The sequence below is a fragment of the Vicia villosa genome, linkage group LG3 (assembly GCF_029867415.1).
Source record: "Vicia villosa cultivar HV-30 ecotype Madison, WI linkage group LG3, Vvil1.0, whole genome shotgun sequence".
Lineage (NCBI taxonomy): Eukaryota > Viridiplantae > Streptophyta > Magnoliopsida > Fabales > Fabaceae > Vicia > Vicia villosa.
In genome coordinates this window covers 208,499,996-208,510,933 of record NC_081182.1, presented here as the reverse complement: position 1 = coordinate 208,510,933, position 10,938 = coordinate 208,499,996, and the positions used below count along the sequence as shown (strand labels likewise).

Sequence of the window (10,938 nt, the reverse complement as noted above, 5' to 3'; positions counted from 1 at the left end):
ATAGCCTTTCTAATTCCAAGTCTATCTTACAATATGGACAATAATTTTCATACTCATGTTCCATTTCAACCATTTCATCTGACACCACATTATTAATTGTGTATCTATATCCTCCACACGTAGACTTATACATGCACACAATTGGTGATGCTTCTTCTAGCACTTTCGTTAATCCGAACTTATCAAAGTATTTATCTATTTTTCTCCTACATGATGAAAAACACCTTTCGTTATTCAATTGTAAGAGATCATTAATTGCCTTTGGTCTCGACTTTTCGCATCCTTTTATAATAATTAATAATGAGAACAAATATATGCAAGCACGATATTCTTTTCGTACCCCAACCCTCAAAATTTCCAAAATTTGTTCTAAATTTTCTTTATTATTCTTCACACCATTCTCCAACATTAACATTGAATCTTTCAATAAAATTTCTTGATTTTTGGCATTTCACATTCTTTCTTCAAATCTAATTTGTGCTTCAATATTTGTAGGATTATTAAACCAAGCGTACGAGTTAATACCATCTACGTTGACAATACTGTAAACTTCTTGATCTTCTCCTACTTGATGGAGAGCCTTGCATGTTTCCTTAAGATTAAACAATGCATTTATAGATTCTGAAGCAACTTTACATGTAATGTAAAGTTGGATGTCCATTGGAAGATCTTGAAGATTTCGTTGAAAATCCATTAAAATAACACTCCTTTCTCTTGTTGTTATTGTTGTTGAGAAATCAAGTTGAATCGCTTTAATTTTTCTAAACAAAAAACATGTCAAAATCAAGAAATATAGGAAATAAGCATGAAAATATTGATTGATACATTAAAACAATTAGAGAGAACAAAATATTTGTGCAAATTCAACCAGAAAAATTACGGAGAAAATTACCTGGTATAATATAAAGCTTTAGATAATTAGAGAGCTTAAAGCGGGGTTTTATATAAAATAAGAGTGGTGAAATTATTTTTATTTAAAAATGTTTTTATTCTCTTTTTACTCATTTTAAAGAATTTTTATACCTTTAAAACATTGTACTATAAAAAACATTTACTTTTATAACATTTTATTCTTTTTCATTATAACTTTTAAATGACTTTTCTATTTTGACTCATATTGAAATACTAGTTTTATACCTTATTAAGGATTTTTATACATTTAAAACATTCTACTATAAAAAAACATTTACCTTTAGAACATTGTATTCTTTTTCATTATAATTATTTAAATGACTTTTCTATTTTGACTCATATTTAAATAGTTTTATACCTCATTGAAGGATTTTATACCTTTAAAACATTGTACTATAAAAAAAAACATTTACCTTTAGAACATTGTATTCTTTTTCATTATAATTATTTAAATGACTTTCTATTTTGACTCATATTTAAATAGTTTTATACCTTATTGAAGGATTTTATACCTTTAAAACATTATACTATAAAAAAACACTTACCTTTAAAACATTTTATTCTTTTTTTATTATAATTATTTAAATGACTTTTCTATTTTGACTCATATTTAAATAGTTTTATACCTCATTGATAAGAAAAATAGTTCTATACCTTTAGAACATTGTATTTTAAAAAGTAAAACATATCTAATTTAATAACAACTATGCAACTTTACCATTTTTAAAATTCTTTTTCTTTAAAATTATTTAAATGAGTTTTCTTTTTTTGACTCATTTTAAATGATTTATATACCTCTAGACCATTGTATTGTAAAAACATACTGTATTTTACAGTTATCCCTCAGCTACGATGAAGATGGTGTCGCTAGAGAAGTAAAAAACACACTCATTTCGTGAACATAACGCATAAAAACCCAAACCCCACACACATCGTAACCGAATCCATTCATTTCTTCACCATTCTCTCTATCGTTAGGGTTTTCTTTTCTTCTTTCTTCCATGGCCGAGGTTATCAACTTACCTCCCGAATCTCACGACCGATCTCCTCCCACCACCACCACTGATCCTCCTCCTCAACCTCCTAATCCTCCTCATCCACCTCAACTCGACGACGATCTCCCACCTCCATCTCTCCCTCGTCGGAGAGACTTCCGTGACGACAGAGATTTCGATCGCCGTCCCTTCCGCGGCGGCCGAGGCGGTGGACGAGGTGGTTTCTACAACCGTGACAAACGCCGTCGTAGTCCTAGCCCTAATTACCGTGACCGCCGCTATTCTCCTCCTCCGCAGCAGTCTCGACGTTCGCCTCCGCCGTTTAAGAGATCCAGAAGGGGGAGTCCGCATAGACCTAACGACAGGTGAGTTAATTATGCTTTAATTGTTTAATAATTGCGGTATTTGAATAATTGAAAGCATTTAATCTAGGGTTAGGTTAGGTCTTATATATATGAACTGCAGATTAAGGAAGCTCGTTTAAAATTTCGGCATGAATTGTTAGATTGCATATTAATTTTGAAATCAAATCTTGTAAGCCTAGAAGTATTTATGGAGAAATTAAACCAGGGAGCTTGTTAAATATGAAAATCAATAGTGAACTGTGATGCGAATCTCGTTGTTTTGTTTTGTAAGATTCTTTGTATTTTTTTTCATTGCGAGATTTATCTAATGTAGCTCATAGTTCTTTGTATGTTTTTCATTTTCTTTTTGTGTGTCATCTTGTGCTTCTGTAGTAATTAGTTCTCTCAGAATTACTGCTATGATGGTTTGACAGTTTTTGATTGTTTTAATCTCAAAAGGAATTTTTAAAGCAGGGGAAATTAATCATATGATGGGTATAATAATTTTGATGAAAAAGAGAGATAGCCTTGTAGTGCTGAAAGTTTTATATTAGGGTTACAATGTCAATAGTTAAACCATAATGTTCTATCATATGTCATATCTCTATCGAGCACACTAGTCTCTAGATCTTTCTTAATAGTTTATGTTCTTTAAAGTCTTCATTGTGGAATAGTATATGCTTTACCAATTAGCATTTGGTTGGAGTGGGAATCTAACTTTCAAGGAAATTTCTTTACACAACACTTGATTTGGGATATGGTTGGGGTTTTGGCATCTATTTGGCACTCAAGGATTTGCTGAGGGGGTTTTGCTATTCATGTCAAGGGATTGAGAAGCTTTGCTCCATGGATTATTTATTTTTCTTTGTTGTTTAGAAGAGTTCTTTGCCTGCCTGCCTCCCCTTTCTTTTTCAAAGAAATTTCCTAAAAACATATAAGTATTCATTTGATTTGTGATTTGTTTTCAATGTAAAACTTTTTACACTGACAATTTATACCAATTGAACTCGTGTAAAAATATATTTAGATTATAGAGCATGCAATTCTTTTCTGTATTATTTGTTTATTTTCATCCATGTTACCCTTCCATCCATGTTACTCTATGCATTAGACACTATGCTAAATTTTCTCTCTCTTTAATTGCTTTGCTATGTGAGCAACAGATTTGGCTATGATCACTTTGGTGGCTATGAAAGGGGAGTGGGCGGAAGGGGTGGTTATGCAGATGATAGACCTGTTGGCAGGTTTCCACATCGATCTGCAGGGGGGTATCAAAACGGAATTTCTGGTACGTTAATAATTGAAGCATGCAAAAAATTATCAAATCTTGTTTTTCTTAAAACATATAAATGAAATTTAAATTTAGCTTTAATTCTTGTCTTTTTCTTTTGATTGAGCCTACTAAACTCAACTAATCCCATTATTGAGTATTGATGTGTATGTATTTATAATAGTTCAGTTTCTTTTATTGCATTTTGTAAGGTTGAGTTAGGTTCTGTCTAAATTGTGAGAGATTGTTCTTTCAGTATTAGTAGCAAGTCAATTAACATGATTAGTCTGCATGTCCCAAACATACAGTCTAAAAGATGTTTTCTTTATCACATATATGATATCACAGTCCTATAATTTAGTATGTGTTTATCATTGTCTTTAGTCTATTAAGATTTTTGGGGCCCGCCGCATGAAGTTGCAGTTTGAGATTGATAACTATGCTCTGAAGTCATTTGAATTTTTACGCATCATGTTTTATAAATTGTTCATGTATTAAAAAGTTACTTCTTCAGATGCTGCATCGAAAATGTTTAGAATCCATTAGTATATCTTTATAAATTATGAATTACTCAATCTGCTTTATTTTCTTTTTCCTTTATTGAATTTATTGCCTTACTTTTTTCTTCTTGTGGAAGTCAAATTGTTACCAATCTTGTCATTCAAAATTGAGCATTGAATTTATTTTTCACACTGTAATTTTGTGGTATCAATGACATGCATGCTGCTTTTCAGCTGTTATAAAGACTGTGCTTGGTTGCTTTTTATTGGTTTGACATGGTTTTCTTTCAGTCACGTCCCCTGCATGCATTCTTAAACCAATGCAGTTTTTTTCTTCTCTCCCCAACTCTTGATGGAGGGTGTGTGCGTGTGTGTGCCCCCCTGGCTAGTGTTTGGTGTTTATATTCAAGTTAGCTGTTATCTCTTTCTAAGTCTCATTTTTCGATTAATTGAGAATGGTTTGTGACAAAGTAACCCTCATTACGAGCTATCAAGCATGCCTATCTTTTCTTTCAGGGTGAAGTGAATTTTTTGTTGAAATGTTCTTTATATTATGGGTATGTCTTTTGCAGATCTAGATGCCGCTCGCGGTTATGCAGATGGGCCAAGTGGAGGTGCTCGAAGGTCAGTTTACTAATTTAAATTATGAATAACTTGTATTACCCGCATGTATCATGTATTTCTTGGGAATTAAACAACAATTCTCTTCAATGGGAAGGTTGTTGACAAAGTAAATATGACAAACATTCCAATGGATTAAGAGTGCCAGATCTGAAACACGGGATCTAGAGTTTTATGCTGTTAAGGAATTTTTATCTTGGATGCAAATGTTCCAATATCTTTAATGGGTGGCTTCATTTTAAGATTCACCTTGTTATAGTGATTATCAGTACCCAGACTCTATTAAGTGCTACTTGTACTATTTCTCGAGCCACTTGGAAATGAGATTATGGGTGTGTTCTTGGAGGAGCTTAGCGCGCGTGTGTGTGATGTCAACATCCCAATTCTCCCGTAGACAAAACAAATGCAGTGTGAGTGTGAGGAGGAACAAGGTGCTGGAAAATATCAGAGGACAGTTGTTGTCTAAGAACACCAAGGGTCTGTTATAGTGATTATACAAGGTCAGTACCAGACTCTATTAAGTGCTACTATTTCTTGAGCCACTTGGAAATGAGATTATGGGTGTTCTTGGAGGAGCTTAACGGGTGCGTGTGATGTCAACACTCCAATTCTCCTTTGGTCATAAATGGGTATTTGTAATTCAGATCCAAACAAATGCGGTGCGAGTGTGAGGACAAAGTGGTGGAAAATATCAGTGGACAGTTGTTGTCTAAGAACACTAAGGGTCTGTTTGAGAGAAGTGGTAAAGAGGGCAAAGATTCCCCCTTTTTGTCAATTTGCCACTTTTTTCAAACAGTCCCAAAGTCTTCTCTGGTAGCTGGGGCTTTATCACTTTATCTGCGGGACATGACAATATTTTGATATAAGTAATGCCAGAGGAGATACTTGTGAAAATAATTTTTTTATTGAAAATAACCTAATTGAATATTTTTTTGCTATATTCATACACACGACCTTCTCCGGATTTACCTTGTGAGGGCAGTCCTTGTGAATCAACATTGAAATGTTAAATGAAGCAGCCATAAGAAAACATAATGCATTCATGAACAAATATTATGTACACGAGAAAGGTTTTAAAATTGACTAGTATATCTTCATTGATTATATATTCTCCTAGTGTTCTTTTCTTCATATTTATATTTATTATCTTCTCCTAGTGTTCTTTTCTTCATATTTGTTATCGAACCTCCATTTCATAAATTTTTTAGGTTATTCTAGTAAGTTCACCTTTAGAATACCTTAACACACTGATGTGACAACAACAAGAAGCTACAAATTTTGTTCTAGTCCTCAGCAGCTTGTTAACGTTCTTGATGGGAATAGGTCTTACTGGCCTAGAAAGGCCTATATTTTGGCCTGACTTGACATATTTAATAGGAAGGTCCTAGGCTTAAGCTTTTTTAAAAGCCTATTTAATTAAATGGGTAAGACTTAGACTATTTTAAAAGTCTATGAAGCCTTATGGACAGGTCTATACAGGCACATCTATTAGAAATCATTTTACAATACCATTAAGTCATTAATACTATTTTTCCTATTATTTTCTTAGGTGTTTATTATACTCTCTTCTTTCCCTTATGTAAATTTATCTTTCCCATACCATTAATGAAAGACAATTTTGTAAAATATTCATAATTTATATTTTCCATACAATAATGATTGCATTTCTTGATTGCATTTCTTAATACGTGTGATAAGTCCAAAACAACTTATAAAAGAAAATAGAGGGAGTATAAAATACGCTAAATAGTAACCCTCCGTTTCTTATTATAAGTCGTTTTGTACTTTTCATACTTGTTAAGGAATGTAATAACTATTATAACTATTATATAAAAAGAAAATTATGAAGGATTTTACAAAATTGTTATCCATTAATGATGTGAGGAAGATAAATTTACATAATTAAAAGAAGAGAGAATATAATAGGAAAAATAACATTAATGATTTATTAGTTTTTGCGAAATGATTTATATTGTGGTACACATTTTCTCCACAACGACTTATAATAAAAAAAAAAAACGGAAGGAGTATGTAAGAGGCTGTGTTGTCTATTTTAAAAAATAGGTAAAATGAATTATTTGAAAGGCTTTGATGCATTTCTGCTAGAGAAATGTTCTGATGCATTTCTTCATTAAGGAAGTTGAATTGTTTGAAAGGCTTTGACTTTGTCATACATACCCAAGATATGTAAGGTATAAAAGAAGATGCCAAAGCGGGTGATGTGAGTCATGCAGTCACACATGCGAATGGGTTATCAGCGTGTTTACACATGCTGAATAAAAAGAAACGGGTTATCAATGTGTTTACCGCTTTTGTCTTTTATAGTAGTAAATGAGAAAATTGCATTTACTATTTTCAATAAATCCTTTTTATTCCTTTGAAGGGTAGTTATGGAAGTTTCTCTTAAATGTTTATTATGTTATGTTATTGCTGATCTGTGGGACGTTGGTTGCTTTTATTTTACTCTATTGAACTTGACAATGTGATGTTTTGGGGTAAGTTTATTCACTTGAAGAGCTTGTGAATTATTTCAGAGAGGGATTAATGTCCTATAAGCAATTCATTCAGGAGCTTGAGGATGATATACTGCCATCTGAAGCGGAGCGTAGGTAAGTTTAAAAAAGTAACATCATTTTGCATTTTTCTAAGCTCCTAGTACTAAAGAATTTCTAGTTTGTTTATTGATTATTGATGAATCATGTGTATAATCCATTATTTCTAGATACCAAGAGTACAAGTCAGAGTATATTACTACCCAAAAACGAGCTTATTTCAATGCTCACAAAGATGAGGAATGGTATGCGTTTTTTCCCACTGCTTAAACTTTCAATTTACTCTTGAAATATTCTTTTTTGTAAAGTATAAATTAGCATCTTGTTTCACGTTGAAGCATTCTCGTGTTCATTCCTTTATTTGATTTAAACTTTGATGTAGGTTGAAAGATAAATATCATCCTACAAATTTACTTCCAGTTATTGAAAGGTGAGTTTATTCAGAATTTGCAGTTTATTGAAGAGCTGAACACAACTTGCCCTTTATGTTGATGGATGATTAGATAGTTTGGCAGACTAATATTTTAATTAATGATATCTAATCATATTGATTCTGGCACTTAATCTTTTAGGAGGAATGAAAATGCTCGGCGTCTGGCAAAGGATTTTTTGCTTGATTTGCAAAGTGGAACACTGGACATGTATGTTTTTGTCTTCTCTCTCTGTGTGTGTTTCATACTGCTCTTCCTCACGCATATTAAAATTCATTGAATGATGATAGTACTTGAACTGCTGTTTTATGCAGAAATCCAGGTTTAAACTCTGTATCCACTAGATCAGAGCAAGCCAGTGAGCCAAATTCAGAGGAGGAAACAGAAGCCGGTGGCAAACGAAGAAGACATGGTAGGGGATCTAATAAGGATAATGATTTCTCTGCTGCTCCAAAAGCTCACCCTGTCAGTTCTGAACCTAGAAGGATACAAGCTGAGATTCAACAGGTTCAGGCTGTTGTTCGGAAGCTTGACAAGGAAAAAGGGATTGAAGATAATATTTTATGCACCAATGATCATAGCAAAAATGGTGATAAGGCTCACAGTGGATCTGTGGGTCCTGTAATAATCATCCGTGGCCTAACTTCTATTAAGGGCTTAGAAGGCGTTGAGCTGCTGGACACACTGCTAACATATCTTTGGCGGATTCATGGTGTAGATTATTATGGAATGCTTGAGATTAACGATGCCAAGGGTTTTAGGCATGTGAGACCAGAAGGAGCAAGGCATGAAGAAACTGGTAAATCGGGGTCAGAATGGGAGAAAAAGCTTGATTCATTTTGGCAGAGAAGGTTGGAAGGCCAGGATCCCTTGGAAGTAAGGACTGCAAAGGAGAAGATAGATGCTGCAGCAGCTGACATGTTGGATCCATATGTTAGAAAGATTAGGGATGAAAAGTATGGATGGAAATATGGCTGTGGAGCCAAGGGTTGCACAAAGCTTTTTCATGCAGTTGAGTTTGTGTACAAACATCTCAAGCTAAAACATCCCGAGCTTGTGTTGGAGCTAACATCAAAATTGCGTGAAGATCTTTATTTTCAAAATTACATGAAGTAAGTATTAATCAAGCCTTTTTTTTTAGTATTAGTCTTGCAAATGGTAGTGTTTATCACACTGATTGACCTTACCCTTATTGTAGTGATCCTGATGCTCCTGGTGGAACCCCTGTCATGCAGCAATCTCAGGTATAATGGAAATTCTATTTACCATACAATATTTATCTTGAAAAATATCACAAATGGTCTGCACATCTTTATGGTTTAAGCTTAGCAAAATATTTCTGAATATGTCTTTATGGTTTGATTCTCAATTACTCAATTGTCCACTTTCTTCCTTCCCTCTATATAGAAGGACAAGCCTTTAAAGCGCAGATTACTGGATGGTCGATTGAAAGATGATCGTGGGAATCAGCGAGACCAGGATAGGAATGACCGAACAAATGGAGACAGTTCTCCATCCCGTGAAAGGCGGTTGGGTGGTCGTGATGAAACCATGTTTGATGCATATGGAGGGCCTGCTGTACCTCAATTCTCCTCAGATATGCACCCTCCTCCTTCAGTTTTGATGCCTGTACCTGGTGCCGGGTTGGTTGCTCTTTCACTTGAATGTATCCAATTAATAGTTTTATTGAGTATTTTTGGTACTTATATAATTTACATCTATTCAGGCCTCTGGGACCCTTTGTTCCTGCTCCTCCAGAAGTTGCGATGCAGATGTTTAGGGATCAAGGACCATCTTCATTTGATACCTCAGGGATGACTATGCGTTCTGGTCCTCAAATAGGGGGACAAACCTCTATGATTGCTGTTCCTCCAGCCTTTAGACCTGATCCTCGACGGATGCGGAGGTAATTATTCTGCTGGACCTCATATGCGATCTTTAGACATGATGCCTTTTTTCCCGATCCATGAATTTGATAGACTTTTTGAGTGTTCTCCGGTAGAATTGCTCTTGCTTTTAAAATTATTCTAACTTGGGAGATGAAACTCCTATCTTTTGCCTAATATTTTTACACATTTATTGAGCTTTTATGAGTTTATTCAGCCATAAATGGATTAGTATTCTGCTTACTTTAAACCAACATCAAATTTATACCAATTCATAAAAAATCACCACCACGGAATCAAATGCTCATTTATGTGGCTGGGTGTTAGGAGTGAAACTCTTTTGGGTTATTAAAATACCGTGTGGTGGGAGTATTTCTACCGTAGATGCTTGCATGTCTTCAGTACTCAAGTTATTCATTCATTATTGAACTGAGTTGTTTATGTGAATGTTTAACTCATTTCCTAATGCTGATGCAGTTATCAAGATTTGGATGCACCTGAAGAAGAAGTTACTGTTATTGATTATCGGAGTTTGTAAGTTTCACTGGGATGTCGCATTGAGATCGAATTGACATCATATTGTTTCTTTCAATGATACTCAGGTCAGAGCAGCAGTTTAGTCGTGTAATATTGGGGTTAGATCTCGTTTCTGTTGTGCCATAGATGTTGTAACATTTATAGATTTCTTGAACAAAATGCTACCTGGCTGGTTTTCTTATATTTTTAAGACGATTACATTAAAACTGAGATATTTATAGAGAAATCAATCAAGACTATCTCCCTCCCCCAACTGAAAAAGATTTTGGTGGATAATAAAAATATGTTTGAGACAATATGGCTTCGTATCAGGTCTGGCTGGTTCTATTGCTTCTGGATGTCAGTGCTGAGTTTTGTACCTCCCATTTAAGCTATCCATTTGTTTGCAAAATGACCCTCATCATAAAATTCATTGAAAGTATTTTAATGTTTGTGAGCAATAATGATTTGAGATATATGATCTATTTGAATATGATTTTAAAAGTAACATAAATTTTTAACTTATTTGAGTTAGGGTTCTCTAATTATTTGCTCTCCATACTTTTGTAATTTTTTTGTTATAACCATATCTTTGATCTATACCTTTACACTTCTACCATCTTATTTCTTTGCAACAAACGTTGCACAGCAGTTGGATTATCTAAAACTCAGTTTTTGTCCCGAACAATATGTCTGTTAATCCCCCGTTTCCTTCATATCAAAGAATTTCCTTTTTAGGATAGGGTTCTCTAATTGTTGCGCATGATTAATGTGAATTTGAAGAGTTTGATTTAAAATCTCTAAGTTCACATGATGCTATTCTTTTCTTTTGTGGTTTATGTGTAGATAAATAAATATTTTATAAAAATATTGTATTAATGTTATTTTTTTATGTAAATTGGGTAGCTTCA

The 10,938-nt window shown here is 33.8% G+C and overlaps 1 protein-coding gene across 1 annotated transcript; it reads left to right on the top strand.

Annotated features, from left to right (window-relative positions):
- The first annotated feature begins 1,741 nt into the window (after nucleotides 1–1,741).
- LOC131593412 (serrate RNA effector molecule-like) lies at nucleotides 1,742–10,344 on the top strand. The gene is made up of 12 exons (XM_058865911.1): nucleotides 1,742–2,272; nucleotides 3,415–3,539; nucleotides 4,594–4,645; nucleotides 7,177–7,251; nucleotides 7,365–7,439; nucleotides 7,577–7,624; nucleotides 7,767–7,835; nucleotides 7,940–8,737; nucleotides 8,824–8,869; nucleotides 9,033–9,268; nucleotides 9,352–9,531; nucleotides 9,989–10,344. The coding sequence occupies exons 1-12, from the start codon at nucleotides 1,914–1,916 to the stop codon at nucleotides 10,047–10,049; spliced, it is 2,124 nt and encodes a 707-aa protein (XP_058721894.1). The 5' UTR covers nucleotides 1,742–1,913; the 3' UTR covers nucleotides 10,050–10,344.
- Nucleotides 10,345–10,938: the final 594 nt, after the last annotated feature.